The sequence below is a fragment of the Sinohyriopsis cumingii genome, chromosome 4 (genome assembly GCF_028554795.1).
Source record: "Sinohyriopsis cumingii isolate HCF-2022 chromosome 4, ASM2855479v2, whole genome shotgun sequence".
Lineage (NCBI taxonomy): Eukaryota > Metazoa > Mollusca > Bivalvia > Unionida > Unionidae > Sinohyriopsis > Sinohyriopsis cumingii.
In genome coordinates this window covers 109,243,010-109,267,304 of record NC_142964.1, presented here as the reverse complement: position 1 = coordinate 109,267,304, position 24,295 = coordinate 109,243,010, and the positions used below count along the sequence as shown (strand labels likewise).

The window sequence follows — 24,295 nt, the reverse complement described above, 5'->3', positions numbered from 1 at the left end:
TTTGATTTCAAACTCGATAGGCGCTGAATCCGTCAAAGAGGAGACGGGATGAAATTCGACCCATTGGGATTCTTGCATGGTCATCATGGTGGGTGGCATGGCAAACAGATCTAGTTCCGACTTGGAACAAGACAAGACTCTCGGTGCATCATTTTTTTTGTTTCTCAATAATTTAATTATCTAAAACGTCTAAGTCTCGAACAGTTTTTCTCTTCTTTGTCTTTCTAGCTTTAGAAGTGTGAAGTCTGGGGAAAGGGTATTTTCTTTGTCGTCTCCTTCTGCCTTGTGCTTGTTGAGGCGGCAGGGATGTAGTAATGCCTGACTCACTAGAGCTCAGGGCATTTATAGGCGTTTCTCGTAAGCCCAAAATGTCTTTGCCCGTTTGCAACAAGACATTTTTGCCTGCCCTCAAGAAGGCTTCTTTAGGGTTTTGTTTGTCGATGATGACATTTTGGAGAAATTCTTTGCCTTGTGTCAGTGCGGCATCTTTCAAGGCGTGCAATGCGCGTGTCACCATCGGTTTGAACACGGGAGCCACCGAACGAAAAGCCGATTTTAGCATATCTCCCAAACCGTATCATCGCTGTCGAGCAACGCCTCGGTACACTGGATACATGACTTACAAGTCGTTAGAGAACCGTTTTCGAAAATGGAGTTTCACCGTGACTTTTCCTTTGGTGAATAAAATATTTTGTCCCAGATCTCCTTTTATAGCAATGTTGACCGTGTCCAAATAAGACTTGCCGACAGGCAAATAGTGAGGATATACAAATTCGCGGTGAACGTGATAAGTGTTTCCACCTTCCTCGTCAGCGTTCGTGGCAGAATCCACTTTGAAAGGAATGACACGCAGTAACGGTACGGAGGTGTGTCCCACCACGTTATACTCCACCACATCGGAGTACACAAAGATCAAATTCAGTCCTTGGTTCAGTTCTACCGTGGAACGAAATAACTTGGTAAAAGAATCGTTGTCGGAAATGACTGGTAATTCCTTTTTTCTTGATCATGGCCATTTTCATCTCCATGTCTCCGCCCAACATGTCAAACAATTCAGGACAAAATAAAACGGACATGATTTTACCCCCCTCAGGAAATTTCATTCGGAAACGACGAGCTACTATATGGTACTCCAGGGTGACACTTTTTCTGACACTCTCCAAAGCTTTAAGAAACACGACATTAAACCTGGAGGTTATGGTGCTCACCAAATGTTGAACACTAAAATAATAGCCTGGAGGAATCAACAAGTGATAGGTGGTCGACTTTTGATTTTTTGTGCTAGGTGCTTTCTTATCATATTTGACGTTGGTATCCAAGTACTGTTAAAATTGTTCGTCATGAACTTCCACTGAAAAAAAATTGATTGGGAAGGACATTGAGGACATGGGTTGGGTGAATCATTTCTACCAAAGCCACTTCCCAATGGGCTTCGTGATCAAATTGGATGGCCTGAGGTAATTTATCCGTGTAACAGCACAACGTGTTCTTGGGAAACACCTCCATGAAACTGTCACTGGGTAAGTTTAAGTAAAATTGGTTAGTGTGACTCATAATTCCAGAGTTCTGTGGCTGTCCGAGGGGTTACTGGAAGTCAGAGGAGTGTCTCCACCCGAAATGGGGTTGTTATTGTTGTTGGAGTGGTGACTGGCACTGGCACTGGACACAAGGTTCCCGTCGTTCCCGTTCGAGGTGAATTTCAGGGAGGGATTGGGAAGCAGGTAACCGATGCAACTGCTCAATAAAATGATCCACAATTGTTTGTCTTCTTGTTGCAAGCTCAAATTGGCAGAAAAAAGACGATTTGCATTTTAGGCACACGTTCTCCACACCACACATACAAGGGTTGTTTCTGTAGATCTTGCAGAGAAGAACTAGGTGAAGGAGTGGTCGCAGTAGCGGAGTCTGTGTGAAAGGGCATGATGGTCACTTCTTTTTATAGTCGATGACTTACGAAGCGTCGATCCAAGAATCAAAACTGGGTGGATATCATTTCCAATGTACTTTAACTTCTTTGACACGTCGTTTGCCCACTTTACGGGTTCTGCATTCGAGAATGCTTTCGATGTGGTATACGTCGTCTTCTTTTTGGTGATACGTTGTAACTCGGGCAAATAATACGTTCCTTTTAACACTTCTCCGTTCATGTCTTCCAATTTACAGACGGCAGGATCACGACCATGCACTCGTCCAGTGACACGAAACAATTCGGTCGTCCAGTTAGTTAAGTAACCTTTGTCGAAAGTGCGTTTGGTTTTGCCAATGCGTACCCAATCTCCTACGGCCAACACTCCACTTTTCTTGGGGACAGCCCTCGTCGGGGACGTATCAAACAGGCGATCAGAAACCAGCACTTCGTTGTCGGGAGTCACCTTTTGCGGGGCACGTCCAATGCTTCGATGGTAAGATTGGTTGTACGCTTGCACCAGGTGCGGTAAGATGTCGATGCACTTCAGAGTGTGGTGATGCGTAAAATATTTCCACATGCGGTCTTTCAAAGTGCGTTCAAAACGTTCCACGATGATTGCCTTGGTTTCAGGATTCTCGGTGGTAAAAAAATGAATTTCACGTTTCTTTAATTCTTTTTGGAAAGCTTGGTTCAGAAATTCGGTACCTTTGTCCGTTTGCCATCGAAGAGGGTGACGACCGCTTTGTTTCAACACCCGTTGCAGGGCTCGCACTAACTTGCTGCTCGATTTGGAAGTCAAGGGTACGACCCAAGCAAATTTGGAAAAGACGTCGATGACACAAAACAAATATTTGTAGCCACGATTGTAGCTGGCCAAATGAGAGACATCGGCTAAATCGGCTTGCCATTGATGATCGATGCCTTCCACTCGGGTGCAACTTCTGGCAAACTTGCGTCGAATGGGTTTGTGTAAAGTGTAGGTAGCTTGTTCTTGTAACCATCGTTGCACTTGAGGTAAACGGAGACTTTTCAGTCGCGTTTTGGCAGCACGATACAATTTTTGAACTCCTGCGTAACCTGCAGGATGGGAGGGATCGTAGTAAATGCTGGCTAAGACTTTTTCCATTTTTTTGTGTTGGTTGGTGTGTTAATAAGGCACCCACTCTTGGAGGATGCTACTCTTTTTCTCTTGGGGTATTTTCTTGGATTGCAATGCTTTGCGTGTGCGACCGGCAATAGGTGTTGAAGAGGAGGAGGATGTTTGAGCGGGGGATATCGGTTCTTGTTTCACTTCTGTCTTCACTTTCTTTTTCTCCTGTGATGAAGAAGGGGTGGCCATCATCTTTTTAATCCATCCAATTCTGGAGGTAGGTGGTGTTGTTAACCTGCGTACTTTTTCTGGTGGAGTTTGAAACCCTTCTTCTTCTTTTCCTTTTTCTATCTTGGTCACTGGTACTGGTGGTACTGGTACTGGTACTGATGATGGTGCTGGACTTTTCATCAAGGTCTTAAAATCTTTCAGAGTGGGTAGAGCTGTTTCGTCTAAAGCTTTCTGGTGAAAGAGTTGCAGTCGTTGCAAGAGTTGACCGTACTTTTGCGATTTTTCTGTTTCGGACAAATCTTGGCGATCCATCAAGGACTGCAATTCGTGTTGTAACTGGGACATCTCGCTCAAATGGGGATTGGGAGGTAAATGCGGGGTCTGTTGTTCTTGCTAACGATGGTATTCCATCCATCGTTTGTAAGGCACTAAAGCTAGTTTTCGTCCTTCCATTGGATGTCAAGGGTCAATTCTGAGATCTTGTTGCTTCAGAGGTCCTTTTTATCTTGCTCCCACCAGTCATCACAATATGGTTCCCAAGACTCCTTTCAGCAATGGGTCTAACAAGAGGGGTAAAATTCCTCCACGTTGGACCAACATTTTCTTCTTTTGACGAATGGGGATTTTCTTTTGAACCGTTTGGCGAAGAACGTGACGATGTTTGCCTAAGCATTGTTTCTGGTGTTTGGACAAATCGATCATGCCTTTCAAAATGTTCAAACAACATTCGCACACGGCATGGATGACCTCTTTGGAGGCTGTTTGAATGAGTTTTTCTCGTAGGGGCGGAGAAGCTTTGGACAGGACAGATAACATGTCCCCATGTTTGACTAAACGAGGAGGCAGTCCTTTCCTTTTCTTTCCTTGGGGCTTATAAGAGGGATGTTTTCTGGAGGGTGACATCTTTGAGTCTTCAGGAGCACCAAAACACTGATACCCTACTTTGTAACACAACTTTTTTATACTGGAACGTGTCGCCACTGATTGTCTTTAAGTCGTATTAACTTGAGGACAGGCATGACACGTCGTGCAGGGGTACGTAACGGACTAAATCGAGCCAGTTCTTGCTAGGACAAATCCAGTAAACTTTGTAACATGCCCGATCTCTCTTGGTCTTTGATTTTGGGAGAAGGTACTTTGTGAGCAGCGGCCACTGCCGCTAAAGAGGAGGATCCTGCCACTGGAGAAGTTCTTGGTGTCATCAACGGAGAAGTTTTTGGTGTTATCAACGTCTCCAAGTACTTCTCAGTTCTTGGTGTCATCAACGGAGAAGTGAATGAACCTGAGGCTACCGGAGACGCGGTCACCGTCCTTGTTGGTCGTGGTTTGCGAGTGTAAGGTTGTGTCCTGGCCGAAGTGCCTCTCTTGCGACTAGTTTTCTGTGGGATTTTCTTTTTCTGGAGACTTTTTCTCTGTTTCTTTTTCTGTGGGCTTTTCTTTTTCCGAGGTGGTGATGGGAAAGAGGAGGGTCCCGCTGCTGGAGAAGTTCTTGGAGACACGGGTCTCCTTGGGGCCCTGGTCTTGACACGGTGGCTTTTTTCTTGGGGAGAACTTTGGGAGCATTAGGATCCCATCTTAAGAGAGAGCGAATGATGACACCTTCTAGAGTACCACTCCCTCCAGGTTTCAAAATGATTTGTTTTTTGGTTTGAGTGTCGATGCGGGGATCGGCCAGTTGGGTCAAAGCGACTTTGTTTCGATCAAAAAAGCGTTTGGTTTGATGAGGAATCTGAATGATCCCTTGTAGTAATTGACGTGCTGTCACCTTGAACCATCGTAAGACTTCTCTGAGACTGGCTTCTAAGACACGAGCCCGCATTTGTGGATTTTTTTTCTCGACTGATGCCATACAAGGCACGAATCAATTTGACGGGAAGATGGGACTGAAGGGACGTCATGTTGAAAATGTGTGTGAGACAGACGAAAAGTGTCTAAGGTTTTTATAGATTTTTTGTGGGGTTAAGTCGAGGACGGAGACGTGTATAGGACAGGCCCTCCGTCTTGGCACCAGTGGTGAAACAATTGGGTACAAAATCGCAAATCATCAGGGGTAGTAGGTTTCAAATCGACGAGTAAATAGGCGTGTGGATTATGAGTGGCATCGTCGTACGCCTGAGTGAACCAAGGCGTTCCTGACTGTTTGGCTAAGACTTGCATTTGCGATTTATCTTGAGGGCTTTTAAACAAGACCACGCAATGAGCATTGAGACTGATGGTGCGATGGGCTTTACTTTGTTGAAACAAATTTTGAGTGATGTAAACGACATTGGCATTACGACGATGCCCTTTGCGTGTAAACCAAAGTTTAATTTCTTCTTCGTCAAATGGGTTTGACTGGAGTCAGACACGATTCCATCGTCTTCTTTAGGAATGCCTTCCACAAACACGATGGAATCGCCTTGACTTTCTCGCAAGAGGCTGTACGCCGATTGCCAATCTTTGTAACACCACACGTTGCGTTGAGGTGGACGATCAATCAAATGATGTTTATGTTCGATCAAACGTTTGACAAATTCGGTTTTGCCTGAACCGCTAAGTCCAGCAATGAGCATGTTAAAGGGATGACGAAGATACAAAGCCTCCCAACTGGCACGATCTAAGTGTTCGTCGATGACTTTGACAGTGGAGAAAGAGGGAGCAGAGACAGCAGAGGTAGCCATAGTGTTCGGAATGACACTTGTGACACGAAAACAGACAAGACAAGAGTTTTTATACTTTTTCAGGACACGTTTATTGAATGTTTTAAAAATGAACACGAAAGACTAAAATACATAAAAGCCAAAGGCTTAAGTACAACGATAAAAGACACATGAAAACGATCAACGTGGAATAGAAACAAGTTTCTGTACAACATGTTTTAGGTAATGTTCTGACCAGTTCAACAGGGGCTAATGTTACACAAGTGTCCTCCCGAAAGGGTCTTTCAGGAATGTCTACGACTGTCCTGTCCTGGGTGACGAGTTCTTCTTCTGGTGCTGTCAATAAAACAGATTGAAAAGTGGCTTTTTCTTTGGACGTTGTAAAAAAGGATCACAACTCTCGAGCATACTAAGCCACTTCTTGGGTCCAAGCCTCAAAACCCCCTTTTTTTCCAGGCACGTACATCTGTCCAATTGGGGTGTAAGTCACAAGCTACACACACATCGTCATACACGTCTTCGGTAGCTAAAAGTTGACGAATCTTTTTCTTTCCCGTAGAGGTAGAGAAGTATCCAGATGAAAACGCAAGGCTTTGAGCAAAATGAGTCTTTCGTGAACATTTAAGGCCATTTGGGTGGTAAGTACTGTTCGTAAAGAGTCCACAAGGAATCGGCTGGTAAACGAAATCCCAGAAAACAAGTCACTAAGACACACACCACTTGTCGACCCAAATTGAACGGAAACAGTTCTTGTAATAATTGATGGTAATGATCCACGGTTTGAATATGGTCATTGAGTTCCTTCCACGGAATCTGTTCAATCACATGTGATAAAGGCCTTGGCATGGCAGCCTGTTTTTTTATAATCTCTTTTTTTCGGATGGAATACACGTACTTTCTACCCAGAGATCTTCGTTCTCCAGTTGGGAATTTAAATGCACCAAACTGTAACCTACACTTCAGAGTTAGATTAGAAGTTTCCTCTTCCACTAAGTAGATTCCACGTAAAATATGTTGGTAATCCTTTAACTCTTCTTCCTCGATTCGTTGCTCTAGGTGAATCTCGAAGTAACCAAAATTATGAACATGTCGATCATTGGCGACCTGGAAGTATTGAACAAGATCTGACCACTGGAACAATTTCTGACGAATCAGTTCGCTTATAGCATTCAGGTACCAGTGGTTTAAACACCGGTGACGTAACGGATGCAATTGTCCTTATCGTTTGACTTATATTTTGACCCGTTCTCGGTAAATGTGTTCTCTCAATTCCACAGGCAAAGCAAGAATGTTCTCTTGTAAAGTATCCATAAACAGGTCATACTAAAAAATTTTTTTTTCTCGTAGACAATAAGTGTACTGTCTGGTCAGAGATGGTTTCACTCCAGTAGCAAATCTAAATGGTTTAGTCACTAACTTGCACTTTACAGTTCGTTCAGAAGTTTCCTCTTTCACTAAGGTGACATTCTGTGAAAGATGTTGGCATTCCTTTAACTCTTCTTCCTCTGAAATTTGATGCAGTAAGTCTACCTGGTACCAAATAGAATCATCAAGAATAAACCATTTCTTTGAACCAAAAGGTTGTTGATCAAGGTCTGGCCAATGAAACACTTTCAAACGAATCAATCCTTTTATAGCATTCAGGTACCAGTGATTTAAAAATCGGTGACGTAACGGATGCAACTGTTCTTTACGTTTGACTTGTATTTTGACCAGTTCTCGGTAAATGCGTTTTCTCAACTCCACAGGCAAACCACGAATGTTCTCTTGTAAAGTATCCATGAATAGGTCAGTCTGTACAATTTAATTTACAATCTTCTCCTAGAGCAAAAGTAATCCACATAGCAAGTAATTTCTGACCACTGCCTCTCAGGGTAACGTCCAAGAATGTCACTGAAATCTTTTGATGTAAACGGTCTAAAGCGGTATAATAGCATGAACGCACCCTTGATCCAGAGAAATCTAACACATTGGTTGACTTTTTCACTTTCCTCTTGTGAATTTCTCGGCACAAACGTTCTACAGTTACCCATTGAGATTTCACTCTGGCAAGTCCCTGCCAAACTTCCTTGTAAATCTTCTCTTGCAGTTCTTTAGGTAATGATTCAATATCATTTTTTAAATGAAGTTTAAATACTGGTCTCGGTGATGTCCAACATTTGACTCCTAGCCAATATGGTTTCTTCAACGACATGGTAAGTTACTTCAATGTCTCGGTCCCACTAAGGGTAAGTAATGACAATTCGGTGACCATCGAGCATGTACCAGGTAGGCCGAATCTTGTGGTTCCCAGTGGTGAAGTGACACACCGCAACTGAAGCACTTGACTTTATCCCCTTCTCCCAACTAGAAAAATCCGGCTCTGGCTTATTCTTCAGGGGCTGGTCCTCTCAGATACTTAGGCCCTTTTCCTTTGAACGATTGAAGACGATTTTCAAAGACGCAGTATTCAGGCAAACGCACAGGAAACGAATATTCGTCTTTCACAGGATCTCAATGAGGGTAGGGTGACATCAATAGGAGTTTGCTCAGGGCTGGATGACAACCGTAGGGTGGTAGACGTGAAGGTTAACATCCACATTTAAAATGAAACCCAGTAAAGTGTCCAAGAGGACAAGTGGCATCGCTTTCACATCCATCAGGTTTGACACGCACAGGATGACTTTCCGTGATAGGGGTAGTGAGAACAAAGTTCGCATGATGCTTTACGGCATCACTAAGGTCACAACGTACAGCATCGCTCCCATCGCAAGACTCACAATCGCACTTGTCTGCAAATTCCGTTACGCAATAACAATGGTAACCGCATGGACACTTGCGGTTTCCTCCGGACATTTTCCGTCGCAATGCATGGGTCTTATCCATCCAATATTAGTCACATTAGGGAAAAGTAAAACTATTTTACAATCCCCAAACTGGAACGATGTCTCTTTCAAAGGATTCATCTTGTTCGCTTGGTCTTGGTAGTCACAATGAACCGTCGATCTTGGACATTGTCCCTTTTTATATACAGACCAATACCAACATGTCCATACGGCAACGTAAAGTGATTGGGAAGTCGCACTCGCTTCTGGTACACGATTTGATAGACTTTTTCCAAGAGTCGACTGACGATGTGGTGAGTGGGTAAACAGCGAACACACGTCCAAGTATTTGATTTCTTCTCCTTTCTCTTCGTCGGCTTGGTACAGCAAACAGTTGGCATTGGTTCTTCCTCCGTACAAACTATCCCTCGGATTCAGGGGGTCCATGAACTGGTAACTTTCCACGATGCGTTTAAACTCGGGATCGATTTTCAAACGGTGATCATACTCGTGTTCCCACATTTCCACCACTTGGTATCCTTGCTTTTCTAACTTTAGGCATCTCTGACAAGTGTCCTGGTACAAGTCTTCTATGGTTCGTTGTAAAAACTGATTTTTAGTGTCACCATCAGGGTAACAGACGGGAAACCCGTGAAATAAGCAACCGTTAAATTCGTACACGATCTTGGGGTTTTCTAAGTCCCAGCCATCGGCCGAATACTTTCCGATGGTCTTTTCGCCCCCTCCGTTGCGGACATGCTGAATCCATTTGTCTTCCTTTTCGCACAAGTAATGTAACCTGCGTAGTGCTTTGACCGAGTATTGACGTTTGACATAGTTGGTCGTTTGAGGACTGATGGCAGCCACGGTGTTTTCAGGCATGAATCGTTGTCGGTACACTAAGGAACATACTTTGGCAATGGTGCAAGCTTCTTTCAAAGGATCGACCCCGTCGTGTTCCATGAACAGTTCTCGAAATTTTCCACAGCAACGCCGTAAAATGTCCACGTCGGAACGACAATACTTTAGCATTTCTTCCTGAAAGCCAAAAGGGTCCGAGGCGTGAGCCTGGTACCAAGCGTAGAAAGCTTCTCGTTGTTCGGTACGCATGTTGTCGGGGTCGTAGTAGTGAGCCTCAGGCAAATGGGGTAGAACGGCATGTTCATTATCTTCGGTATTGAAAAAGTGTGGAATGTACCCTTTAGCCATTTCTGTCATTCCAAACGTTTTAGGCATTCGACTCAAAGGCATGGCCAAGTAACTCATCGAATCTTTAAACTGTATTTGTCCCACTTGCATGAAAATGATTTTGGCTCCGTTCAAAGTGACTTTAGGACGCTCGTTACTATGTTCCGTATAGTATCTGAGAAGAAACTGTCCATCGTATCGGGAGAAATTGTGAGTCATCACTGTGGCATGACGATGACAATCTCCGTAACGTTCGATGTCCTCTTGGCTCCACGTCTTGTCGATGGGGTCCAGGACCCATCGGGCAAAATTGGCTAACGTGTTAGGTGCCCGAAATTTTTTTCACGTCCTCCAGAAATCTTGCTGCAGTGAGGGCAATGACTGAAGATAGGTTCTTGAATGAACTTCTCACACGCTCGATAAGCCACGCAGAAATTAGGAATGTGAATGGCGGTCTCTTGCATGCATTCGAAATCGAAAAAGATAAAATTCCCTTTCTTCTTGTGACCATCCTCTTTTTCTTGTTGGTGCTGGTATTTTTGCGTGGAGCATTGATGTTCCAAGTCCACGATTCGGTGACAAATGTGACATTTTTTCTTTCCTCGACATATGTGTGTCTTGGCATTATTGGTAAGTATGCCTTTTCCACACGTGGGGCACAATCTCAGCAGTTGACAAGCACATTTCTTCTGTGAACCTTGCGTCTTCAAATGTTGTTGGTAACAGGTAGGACTGACAAACGTGCGCAGAGAAGCAGGGCAATGTACTCGTTCTTGTCCTTCGTCCAGACAGGGTTGAGAGGCCAAACATCCCGAGCATTTCGATCCACAATGTTTGTGTTGCTCTCGATTGTTATACCCATAGTCACATTTCTCACAGTAATAACCGTATCCCAGGAATGCAGTGATACTGGTAATGGTATCGAAATGTTCATCGTGATGATAGACATGAATGTATTTTCCATCTTTAAAATCTCGGCCTCGAAACAACAGAGACCCTCGCACTTCTTGAGGGTACACTTTCAAGGTGTATCGTGGAGCTAGGACATCTTGCAATTTTTGCATCTCTGGAATGCCGCAGGGTGTGTCTTTGGACAGATCGGCTTGTTGTAACAGGAGTTCTGCTTCATTTCGTTGTCTGGCTCGGTTCGATTTTCGAATGTTCTCCCAAGCTCTTTTCCATTCTGCCGTGTCGTTCTTGTCGGTATACGTTCGTCCTACCGCGATAGCCCTGGCTAAACACATCTGGTCTTGAGAATTGTTAATTTGGACGAGGCTTGTTTTGGTAATGCGAAGACCGTTCACCAAGAAGACCTTTTTGCGTGCACTCCCTTGAGGAGGAGAAACGTGGGTCATGTCCAGTATGGCTTTTCCATCGGTGATGTCAAACTGGTCATTGGATTGTTGCACGTGTTGAATCTTGTCCATGACTTTGGAAGCTGTCAATTCTGCAGGGCTGCTAAATTCGATCCCAAACAGGGGATTTCAAGCCGTCATGTTGTACGGAAAGTCTCAAGCGATCGTTTTCTTTGGCTTGACATTGGTGTTTGAGTGTGGTGAGCAAAGAATCCCACATCTCGGTGATGAAGCCCTCTGCTTTCTCTAACGGTACGTCGGACTTGAAATCTTTAAACTTCACTATGTAAATGTAAGCCGTATTTCTAAATTTTCTAAAGGAGCGCTTTTCTGTGTCTCGAATGGAATAGTACTTTTCAGGGTTGACTGGTGAACATGGGCTAGGTGCAGACTCTCTGGGTTTGGATTCTGGTTCACTCATGTCCTCTTCAAAATCACTGGCATGAATTTGTGCCAAGACTTCAGCAATGGTACGAGGCGATAGATCACGTTTCTGCCTCTTACTTTCTTCTTTCTTCTCGATTGGATTGGATCGTTTCATCTTGACTGCAAAAAGTCAAATGACTAAAGTTTAAATACCATGGGCCACTTTATAGCCATGAGAGACCAGCGTATATAAAAGGTGTGTGTCTTGTCCTTCCACTATTTATTTCAAACCGAGCAGAACGATGGACGAGACTACACAGATCGAACTTTTCATCAGAGCTTTGCAAGGGGTCATCAGAAAATTTTCTTCAGACCAGCCGAGGGACTACTCAATCTCCTTTCGAGATAAAAGTCAAGATACTTGCTATATCTGTCAGAAGAAAGGGCATTGGTCTTCAGAGTGTCCAGACCGTTCAGAAAAACAAAACAGGGGCTAAAAGAGACAAAAGTCAAGATACGTGTTATCATTGTCAAGAAAAAGGACATTGGTCTCCAGATTGCCCTAAGAAACAACAGGAACCAGAAGAAGAAGAGGGGAGTTATGGAGAGGAAGATGATGAAGAAAGAAGACAGGTGAAAAAACAGAAACAGGAGAGAAAAGAAGGGAAGGAAGTGAGGATGAAGAGGAGGAAAAAGCTGTGAAAGTGAAGACATTTAAAAAAAGAGAGTGTAAAGAAAGACAAAAGAAGAAACCTATGAACTTTTTAAAATGTTATGTTGTGATTTGGATTGTAAAATTTGTACAAGAATAAACAGTCTATAAAACGTAAGCGTCTCTTGATTTTGATTTTCAGAATAAGAATCTACACTCACGCACTCACACATTCACACGTACTATAAGGGTAAAAAATGGGTTTTTGAGTTTTAATTGATGTTGGCCATTGAAATATTATTTCTTTTCGAGAGACATGGGTGGCCCTGAAAAGGGCCTTTGGGTCTTGGTGGGTTTTAAACAACAAAACGTAGGAAGCAATCAACTTTAACTGCCTTAAGCCTTTGCCACGGCCAAGGCCTACTTCTGGACTGCGTACTGTCGATGTTGATGATTTGGTAGAAATCACTAAGGGTGGTATGGTAGGTGTTGTCACAGAGTTGGGTTGTTTAGCTCGGGAAGGCCTTTTTCTCTTCGGTCGTAATAAAGAAATCTGATACATTTGTTTCAGACTTCTTAACTCCGCTAAAATGTCTAACAGTATCGCAACCGTTTAACTTTCACCCTGTTGTTTCTTGGCTGCTTCTTCTTGTTGTTTCTTTCTTACCTCTTCTTCTTGCTGCTGTAGGAGAAAAGCTTGTTCCGCTTCCTTTTGCTGTTGTATAAATTTCTCCTATTCTTCTTTCTGTCTCTGTTTAAAATTCTCCACGTGTGGTAAAGAAGGAGAAGGTGGCGAAGGTATTGGTTCAGGAACAAATTCTTGCGAAAGAAAATCCACAAAGTCCCAATTCACCTCTTCTGGAAGTAAGTCCGGGTTCCCTTGAGTAGTCTCCACGGTCGGTGCACCCCAATTCATTGTCTTCTCAATTTGCGCCATGTTTATGCTCACTGTGTCGCATGAATTTACTGCACACAAACGCTAGTGCCTCTATATAGGGAATGTGACGTAACGGACTGCTCTTTTCCAATTGGACAAATGGTGACTGAATTTTGTAATGCGTGTTTGGATTAGTCAGTCAACTCAATCCGTTTCGATCCTCCCTCTCCCTATAAATAATCGCAGTTCGCTGCATTCCTTCACCTGTTCTCATCACCAAGATGTGGACCGACGTAGAATCTTCAACTCGCGTCTCGTCAATGCTGTTTAGAACGGACTTACCCATGTACGTCCGATCTTCGTGAGTCATTATCAAGAGGACGGATACCTGTGTGTGGAAAAGAAGAATCTACGTAGAAAGACAAGGTTGTTTAAAGAGAGTGATGATCTACGGTTCAGAAGTAAGACAGAGTTTAAGGACAAGAAGCAGACCTCAACGATGCCCTCTATGTTAACAGTATGGTATGTTAACATAAAACCAAAGGCCCTTTTCAGGGCCATTCCAGTGCCTCGAAAAGAGATTCCCTTTCATGCCTCCATTTCTTTTTTTTTAAAAAAAATGTTTATTGTCTGTGTTCTATATCCATCTCCCATGTTCCATTTCCATTGTCCCTCTATAGTCCCATCCATGTTAAAATTCCCCATGTTAAATTCCCATTGTCCCTAGGGTACAAACTCTGTGCTCTCCATGTTAAATTTACATAGTCCCCAGGGTACAAACCACCTATTTACAATGAAAATCCCCTAGTCCCTAGGGCATCCCGCCTAACTACTTACATTCTATTATGGGATGTAGTCGAATGCATCATTACGTTTTGGGTAGATTTATTATTGTGCACAAGACAAATAAATTAAGTATCATCTATTATAATCAATAGTATCCTAGCTGTTATAAACATACATATTTTATTGTTTTAGGTCTTTAGTGGACCTGTCAGATTCTGGTGTTGAGACAGGCACTATTGAGGAGTTTGTCTCATCCATTTATTCATCACTAGGCCTCCGGCAAGATAGCGACATGACGTTCTCTGACTTCAAGAAAGTCTTCTCCCGGCGAGAGTACATGTCCACTCTGCAGCGGGCACATTTACAGCTGGAGGGTAGTTTGACTTTTGTACATCTTTTCTTCGGCATTCGTATATACATACATACATACATACATACATACATACATACATACATGCATATACATATATATATATATATATATATATATATATATATATATATATATATATATATATATATATATATATATATATATATATATATATATATATATATATATATATATATATATATATATATATATATATAAACATTAATATGATCTCTTGCACTAGAACTAAAGAGTTTAAAGTGAATTTATGTGCGCGAGCTTTACGTTATGCATATTGCGGTAACGTATGCGATTTCGTTCAGTTTAATTTATTATCGAAATTACATAACGTGTATACAGTCAACTCCGCGTATATACATAGCCTCGGGACCGGACCCAAGCAATGTATATAAACGGAGTATGCATTTAAGCGGAATTAATGTATATTTACAATATAAAATGGGACCATACTTTCGCTATGCACTTAAGCGATCTATGCAATTAACCGATATTCATGTAAGTGGAGCCGACTTTACATTGCTTCGATCAGTGTGCAAATGATAAGATGAAATGTATTCTCCGTTTGAAATATATCATTAAGGTGATACTAGTAGTCACATATATATAATTACTGGGATATTATAACTAATCATATTTTGCCTTATATATTGGTCCCTGGCATTATACTATATGTAATTTTATGTGTATTGATATATTTGATTTTGATTGGGAATATCTTAACAAGTATGTAGGGCCTAAAGTTACTGAAATCACGGCTAGCTTGTTGTTTAATTGTCGTTTTTATACATCCAGGTTCACGTTCATCGTCTAATCAAAGCGACGAACCTCAGTATACAAAAAATTACCAAAGACGAATGACTCTTATCCGGGAGTATAGGTACGATGTGTACAGTTTGAAATGGCCTTGTCATGTATACAATTAGCTGTTAGGATCTTATTCCAAGGACAATTTATCATAACTTTGTTTCAATAGAGCTTAGTAGGTCCGTGATACTAAACCATACGGATACATTTAGCAAATCGTATATTCTTTGGGGATTGTTTTAAGTATCACTGGGTTTTAATTCCAATTATCTTTTATAGTGACTTACCATGCCTCGTGCTTTAACCATCTATTTTCTGGTAGATTTAGTGACTTGAGGGAGTCGAATTCGTCCACTACTTTTGTGATGTATATTATTAATCATTGGCAGAACAGAACTAAAACCCAGATAAAATACCATATTGCAAATTAATCTTATCTATGTGTTTTGCTTTGCCCCCCCCCCCCCCCCCCTTAAAGTAATGTATAGGTAGTTTCCAGCACTGAAACTGAACTTGTGGTGCAATCATTTTTCCACGTCCAAATCAATACAGATACTGTCGATGTTTCTCCAAGAAGTCCTAATCGTTTCTTTCAGCACGAATGCAACGAACCTGAACCTCAATCCATTTTCCCCACGGATTACTTCCATTAGCAGTGATACTGCTGACAACTCATTTCTCAACACCAAAAAGAGAATGGGTCTCTTATCCGAGCTGTACCATCCCAATACTAAATTGATGGAGCGGTGGGACGATGTAAAGGCTTTTCTTGAAACTTTCAGGCTGGAAGTATTCTGGATGACCGTGTATATACTAATACTATTCGGGCTTTTCTTAGAACGTGCACACGGTAAGTATGATTGACTAAATTCAGCAATGATATGGTAGGGAAATGTTAGGCCTGTATGTGAACACACACATTCAGATATTTCCTTTTTATCAAGACGCACATAAAGATTGTCGCTTCCTTCGGCTTTTAACATTGAAAGAAAAAGCGATTGATTCCACGCAGTCTTGCAATAAAGGAGACTGTATTAGAATCACAGAATAATACTTCTGCTCATGTGATTAACGAAGGATCAAAGGAGGCTATTAATTTACAGATAACCTTTTCAAGAAATTGCCCTGTGTGAAAAGTCATGTATAGATTATGAAAAGCAAGATGAGATGTATCCAGTTTCCGTTATATTCATAAAGATTGATTTTTGTTTGTCCTAAGGCCGTGCAACATTTTAACGAAAGAGTTTACACTGACACCTTTAAGAATAGTTCATTCTGTTAATAAAGTGTACTATCATATTTTGCAGAATACTATGTTTTACGGGAACATGTCGGCCTGCGAAGAATCGCTGGTTACGGAGTGTCATTTACTCGGGGTGCCGCCAGCGCCATGTCTTTTACGTACGCCACTCTGCTACTTACTATGTGCCGGAACTGCATAACATTGCTCAGAGAAACATTCCTTCACCGATTCTTTCCGTTTGACTCCTTACACTCTGCCCACAAGATCGTGGCCTATATGGCTCTTGTCCTGACAGGTACAACTCTTTAAACTGCAATGTAATAGATTCATCAGTATCAAAACATTATATGTAGAATGTTACTTTATGTTTGTCATAACATAAGACAAAATGATGGAAAAAAGGCAATGCCTGATGTTTAAATATTTTCTGATAGAAGACCACCCAATCTTTCAAGTCGGAATCGTTAACATTGTTAAATCGGAATTTCCGATTTTTTACATGAGAAACATTGTGATTTGATATATCGCTAAAATGAATGAATTCGAATAAGAACATAAAAAGTGGTGATTTCGGGCTTCACCCAATATATTAATTGACTATAATATAAATATCTAAAGTGTTAGATATGGTTTTCAATATTTCAGTGAAAGTTCCTGTCACATAGCATATCCTAAAAAGAGTCAAAGTTGAATACATCGTCTTATTCCTGCTTCTTCTAAAGACTTGATAGAGACATGCGAATTATGTAAGATGTAAAATCGTTATGCTAACATTTTTATAATTCTCTTCACAGTGATCCATGTTATCGGCCATGGTTTCAACTTTTACCACATCACTACGCATGCGTCAATGGATCTGAACTGCTATTTCCGGGAGTATTTTAGAGCGTAAGAAAATCGTATTAAAGTCAGACAATTCATATTTTACCGTTATAAATTATTAAAAATTGAGTCAGACACAAGCCAGTCTCTTATGTCCAAAAGGAAGTATTTCTTTTCTTTACGTGTTTAAAAAAAGGAGGCAAGTTACTTTAGCTTTTACATCACATACTTTTTAGGTCATATGTTTGGTCCTCATTGGTGATGTTTCACGATAACCATGCCATTGCAACTAACGAAGTCTGTCATGACAAGCTCTTGACCGGCATAATATACCAACATGTTTATTGATTGTCCTACATAGTTTTATCTTGGAAAATAATATTCTGTTAAACTATATGTGGCATTGGCTTTAGCCGGAAAAAACTGGCTCATTGCGCATACAGTGTATTTCAGTATAAATCGTTCTTTAACCAATAATATCACCCAATTATTGAGATCTTTCCAGATATCGAGGGACACTGGCTTGATCCTTTTTAAGCAGACTCGGAAAACTGTATTATGTCCACTTTTTAAAATCAACGATCGCTAGAGAAACATAAATAAATGTCAAGATCGATATACGTACAGAGGAACATATTCATTTATAATAGAGCAATATAAATTAAGTTACACTGACTTTGTAACACACAATCAAAATATGGTTAAGACAACATTTACTTTTAACAACACATTACTTATATCCAAGCGTTTATTTTTTTGATTGATTATGCAACTTCTGAGATATTTTTTTATTTCAGAACCCACGAGCTAGCGTCATTTCAATACTGGACATTTCAAACCATTACAGGTTAGTGTCTAGCTACAATTGCAGGTTAGGGTCTTGTTACAGTTACGGGTTAGTGTCTGACTACTGTTACACGTTTCTTGCTACTATTACAGTTTAGTTTCTAGCTACTGTTTCAGGTGAGTTTTTCTATCGATTATTAAAGGTCAATGCGTAACTACTGCTACAGATTTGTGTCTAGCTACTGTTACAAGTCAGTGTCTAGCTACCGTTATAGGTTAGTGTCTAGCCATAGTTAGAAGACAATGTCTAGTTATTGTTATATGTAGTGTCTAACTACTATTACATAGTCAGTATCTAGTTGTTGTTACATGTTAGTGTGTAGCTGCTATTACAGGTCCGTGTTTAGTTACTGTCACAAGTTAGTGTCTAACTAATATTAAATATTAATATCTAGCTACCATTGGGCTAATAAATAATGCATATACTATTATTTTAATCCTTTATTTTCCAATGCATCAAATTCACCATTAACAAAAAATGTCTAAACTTTAAATTGTTCTAAACACAAACTTTAAACAAAATACTTTAACAGGCATACTTTCCGCTTTAAAAGATTGCTTCTCTTCATGGTGTAATTTTAAGGTAATTTTTGTCTTAAGATATGTCTCCTCTTCTTTACTCGCCGCCCACTATGGCAACCACATCGGTTGTTCTGGTGTTGAAAATATCGGTTTATACTATAACAAGAAAACATACACTGCTAATACAATATTAAAACTCATGTTCAATACATGAAACATTTGGAAAATCAAACGCGAATACGTGTTCTCAAGAAGGCGCAGAAAAAGAGGAGGAGGAGGAAGAAGACAACATGATATGATTAATAGGACCTTTAGGTCCGAAGTGGTACGTTTTCTGACCTCATTGGAAGATATGGAAGATAATCAAGTGTTATCGGTTCGTTTGCGTTTGACTATTAATACTATGTACTGACTTATAGCCTTACGTGACAAGGAGAAAGCAAAATAGCTCAATCCGGTTCCACACTCGTCGTCGGTACCGAAATGTTGCCTGACGTGATAGGAAAAAGCCAAATAGCTCAATCCTGTTCCCTACTCGTATGCAGCATAGCTAGATCATACAAGATGTCGCGACTGTATTTTAAAATACCCACATCGGTTTAAGAAAAACATGAGCCGAGCATGAAACAAGGTTCTTCCTACAACGCAAAATTAACTTGTTTGTGATGTGAACAAATGGAACTTTCAATTCGATTTTATTTTCTTCATAAACAGATAATAACAAATTTCCTACCACATTTAAAGGCCAACGTTCATTAGAAAGAATTATGATGTCAGAACAGAAAACATGTTTCTATGTAAGAGCAATATGACCAGTGAAGAATTTGTAAGATTTGGTGAATGTTTCATATATTGGATCCTAATGTAACGGAACAGAAAGCTAAACCCTCGACTAATACATCTACATCGGTACCTTTTATTTTATGAGATGGCGGTAATTGACATCGACCATCAGATGAAATATTTCACTACAGAGACAGATATATGTGCCTATCTATTAGAATGCCTGTAGGCATATATATTCAGCCGACACTTAAGTCGATTTCATCTGCATTGAACAATAATCAAGGCTATGTATTCAGTGGTAAAATACTAAATTACAAGTCTAAACGATTGTATGGTTATCTCGAAATTAACCTGTAGTCAACAGAAGTAGACTGCGTAAACGTGGACAAGCACAATTTTATAATACAGAAACGGTGTGATAGCAGTAATAGTATATATGTTATTATCATCTGATGGGAATTTGCAATGAAGAAATTGGAGACTTCCTCATTATTAAGTCCATAGATAAACATTTCTTTGTGAAAACACTCCTTTGTATTCAAAGTTATGTTGCTCTCCTTCATTCAACAGACTAAGCATTGTTTGTTGATCATCTATTTTGACATAATAGCAGTTTTAGAATGATGTTATTTTCAAAACGTTACTTCAAGTTTCAACAAGATACTTTTGTACAAGGTTTACCTTATAACTGTATCATAATTAAAGCCATGTTAAGGATTTTTGTCTGATTTGACTTTTTTTCTTTTTTTTTTTGTATTATAAGATTGTAAAATGATATTAGATCTGTAAACAGTATGTTATATTGCTCCTTTACACGCATGCATAAGCACTCGCACGCATATAATCTTTGCCAAAATAATAAATGTGCAAGCTTTAGTCGTAATCTAATCATTCAAGGAAAACCAAATGACACTTTCCTCCACCATTAGTGTAATTTTGTCAGAAATCGCAGTCGGTAATGTCTTGCGTCATCTTGTTTACAACCTGTATCCAAACGTCAGTTGTTACAAGTTTTGTATCAATCTGATATTTCTTTTTTAAGGATTCACTGGGATTCTCCTGTGCGTGCTGGTAATCATTATGTGCGTCTTTGCATCGGCATACGCACGACGTTACCTGTTCAAAGCTTTCTGGCGGACACACAAATTGTTCATTCCGGTATATCTTCTGACATTTTTCCATGGCAGCATGCAGATGATACAAAGTCCCGACTTCCCATGGTTTGTTATTGGCCCGGCAGTTTTGTACGTAATAGATGACATAATTAGTCTCAACAGAAGCAAGGTGCAGATACGGATCCTGAAGGCGGAGTTACTACCCTCGGGTAATTTATGACTTTCTTCATCACATATTCTGGCCTTCTTTCTCTTCTTCAACTATTGTAATCTTTATGTAGCAAAATCGAGTATATATTGGGAGAAAGCGAAAAATCAGTGTTTAGTTCCATGGTTTCTGCTTGAATGGGTTTCTGCTCCGTTACTGCGTACACACGTGATTACGATGGAACAAGGTCTCCTTACACTTTTCAAGACTGAGACTTAATATTTAGAAAATGACTGCGGGCGATACATATAAATACATATTGCAGCGGAGATCGAATAATTTGTTTTTATATAGTGAATAAGAACGTAGGGAAAACATATAACTGGAAACGCAACAACGTGTACACTTGGTTTAAGAAACACTGTCCACATTGTACGATATCCAAAAAGCGAATCTTGTGATTAAATATAGATTCTTTGAAGGAACAAATTTTTCATGCACCACCAATTAGGCTGGGACTAGGATATTGGTCTTTGCGGTCGTAATTTTATGCAAAAATTACACCATACCCTATAAATATGAAAAGGCGAAAAGAGGCGAAGAAGTTGGATAATATAACTGAATTATTAAACACGTAATCAGGGCATCCAAAACAGAATGACAGAAAATATATAAGTAGTTTTTTAATAACAATATCATCAATACTACTACTACTACTACTAACAATAAAAATAAATAACATAAGTAAGTAAACAAATAAATAAAAGAACAAGACGACGATGGGGAAGACAAAGAGGAAGAAGAAAAAGTCGCATATGAATGTTACGTATATTTAATTTATATTGCTTGCTTGCTTGAAAGTTTAAGATGACAATGCTTTTGTTTTGATTACTAAAACTTATATATGGATTGGAAAGGAACTTAAAGGAATTGTAATTTAAAAAACTAGATGGAAATATAACTAAGAGAGAGAGAGAGAGAGAGAGAGAGAGAGAGGGATAATGGAGAGGCAGAGAGTTAAAGAGGAAAGGGAATTAGAGATAAAGAGAGAGACAAAAAAAGAAAAGCATATACATATGCACATAGAGAGAAAGAGAGAAAGAAATACAAATGCAAATGCAGAGAGAAAACTATAAATTCAAATTAATACCCCTTTTCCAAAAAAAGGAAGTCAATCCATTTTTCCTCGTTCTGAAACAATTACTGAAAACTTGAAATGGCCAAATGATCATTGGATTTTATTAATACAAAGTGTACGTACTGGCAAATCTCGTGAAGACTACACTTCACTCTCGGTAAAACAAGGTACTGATTATGATGTGGTTAAGAAATGTATCTTGAAAGGTTTTGAACTAATACCTGGGGCATATCGAAAAAGGTTTAAGTTATGAAGACCAGACACTTGGAAAGAAACATGCCGAATTTGTAAAGGTAAAAGAGAAGCTATTATATCGGTAGCTAAGCAGGCTGATCTAGATAATATGAGACAGCTCATATTAATTGTGGAGTTAAACACTTGCGTTTAGAGTGATCTGAAGCCTTACCTTGAACAGGAAAAAGACGAAACCTTGGAAAATGCTGCTCGCATAGTTTATGATTATTCCTTGACTCAGTAAGTTTCATTTGTCAATAAGTCTTCCTCGCCGCAGTCTTTTTTAGCAAAGGAAAAACCCATTTGAGTCTCAAATTTCTGATCTCAAATAAGCAACATAATCAGGACAGAGCTATTAAAATGTTCGTTTTTCTAAGAGATCTTGGTTGTTTTGGCTTTGTATTGAAAACTATACATTGGTTGGGTGAAAGAAAAAAAAAAAAAAAAAAAAAAAAATACAACGTCAGTGTGATTCTAGCTTGGGGAATTCGAACCATTCATGTCGAAACCTTCTATATCACGTATTGGTGATTCTGTCAAATCCCATACCTCTTAAAATTGTAAGGAATACAGGAGCTTCACATTGTCTGAGAAGTCGTCTGCTGGTAAAAGTGCTAATATTTCTCTCCACTGTGTCAATTTTGCGTCATACTAAGCTTCAGGACCCGTGAAAATAATCTGAACAGTTACGTCTTTACCCATCGTAGGTATTCATTTATTACTAAGCTATGACCTAGCTGGAGATAAGGTCGTGGTTAATTCACTCGGAACTGGCAAGCCTTGTTTGGATCACAAAGTTTATTGTATTGAAAAGAAGTCCTTAATTGTATACCCAGCCCGTGGAATTACCAGAGCTATGGTAACAATTACTCTCAAGTATGATGTTGATCAGAACATTATTTCTTTACTTGACTTATTTATTGGTCAGTCTTTTGTTGAGGTCGTATGTACACCTGGTATTGATGAAACAATACAACTTGTTTACAGCGATCCTCATTTTACTACTCATTCTCTATATTCTAATCAGGGTGACAAAAACAATCATTCATTGTCAAACATAAATAGGATCCTGAGATCTCCTCTCTGTTTCAGAGGGTTTCTAGCGAAAATTAAGCCACACGAGTATCAGTTTGTTAGTTTGTGAGAACTGGGGTACTTACGAGGAAATGGAGATCATCTGAGGTACCTGCTGTGCTTAGTAGCTACTGAGCTTTCAGATATTTATTCTTCAGTAATATAGACACGACATTCTTTATCTAGCCGATGAAGGTCCCTTGGTTTGTCATACAGGAATCAGTTTGAGGTATCACTAAATCTTGAATCCTTGTTTTGGCCAAAACTAAAACTGTGACATTCCTCATGTCACGCTTCTCAAATAGTAGGAAAGCCAAATCAAAAGATATATAAGGCTCATCTACAACCTATTGTTGCATTCAAATAACCACTGAGCAGACTAATGGTATACTATGTTGGTGCCATACCCAAGAGTAAGTCAGGCAACCAATGATTGTTGACCATAACGTGTACACATATAAGATTGATAAAGGCAATTGTTTTGAGAAACAGTAAGGTAGCTTTGACACAAGATTTCATCAAAGTTTGGAAACTATAATAATGTCATATTGCACTGGTACAGGAACAAATTCGGACGAGGGTGTTTATTTGCTATTAATTGCTGTTGGGGACTCGTTTAAAGATTGATTCAATCTTTATGAACCAGGTTTTGGACATACTGTTTTGGACCATTGAAGTTATTAAAAGAGAAAGTTCTTTCAAAAGTCAATTCCAATATTTATCTTCTATGTTTCTCATTTAAAATATAAATTGTCGAAGGCTTGTGAAATGGCGAGATCTAATCTTCACTCGACTCGATCAAAAATTAAATAAAAAATGAAATTTTGATATGAAAGAAATACAAAGGAAAAAAGTGTTCAGCTTGGAGACAGAGTTCTATCTCTCTTCAACACACCTAAGAATCTTCTTCGGCAAAAACTTTCTATTTGATGTATATATGAATGACAGTTGTAAATGCCAAGCTTAGCAACTAATTTATTTGCCACAATGCCTGTACAGTTTACATTTCCCTCGCACAGATGTGACGGCGCTGATAGTAAAGAAACCGCCTGGGTTTGAATACAAGTCAGGCCAGTGGGTGCGGGTCGCATGCTCGTCCCTGGGGCACGGAGAGTTTCATCCCTTCACCTTAACCTCAGCACCTCATCAGATGCACCTTTCCTTCCACATCCGAACCGTAGGTCCATGGACCAGGAACCTGAGACGCCTGTTTGACCCTAGCAATCTGCGAGGCCGGGATATGCCGTGCGTAAGTTTGCGTTTTGTCTATAC

The 24,295-nt window shown here is 40.0% G+C and overlaps 1 protein-coding gene across 1 annotated transcript in view; it reads left to right on the top strand.

Annotated features, from left to right (window-relative positions):
* Window positions 1-24,295, top strand: part of LOC149801861 (dual oxidase 2-like) — an 85,416-nt gene that overhangs the window by 52,982 nt on the left and 8,139 nt on the right. Inside the window, exons 20-27 of the mRNA XM_089956227.1 lie at window positions 14,090-14,271; window positions 15,084-15,168; window positions 15,692-15,945; window positions 16,403-16,633; window positions 17,133-17,226; window positions 17,958-18,007; window positions 20,357-20,638; window positions 24,043-24,272. Coding sequence (XP_089812353.1) covers window positions 14,090-14,271; window positions 15,084-15,168; window positions 15,692-15,945; window positions 16,403-16,633; window positions 17,133-17,226; window positions 17,958-18,007; window positions 20,357-20,638; window positions 24,043-24,272 — 1,408 coding nt within the window. The remainder of the gene's footprint in view (window positions 1-14,089; window positions 14,272-15,083; window positions 15,169-15,691; window positions 15,946-16,402; window positions 16,634-17,132; window positions 17,227-17,957; window positions 18,008-20,356; window positions 20,639-24,042; window positions 24,273-24,295) is intronic.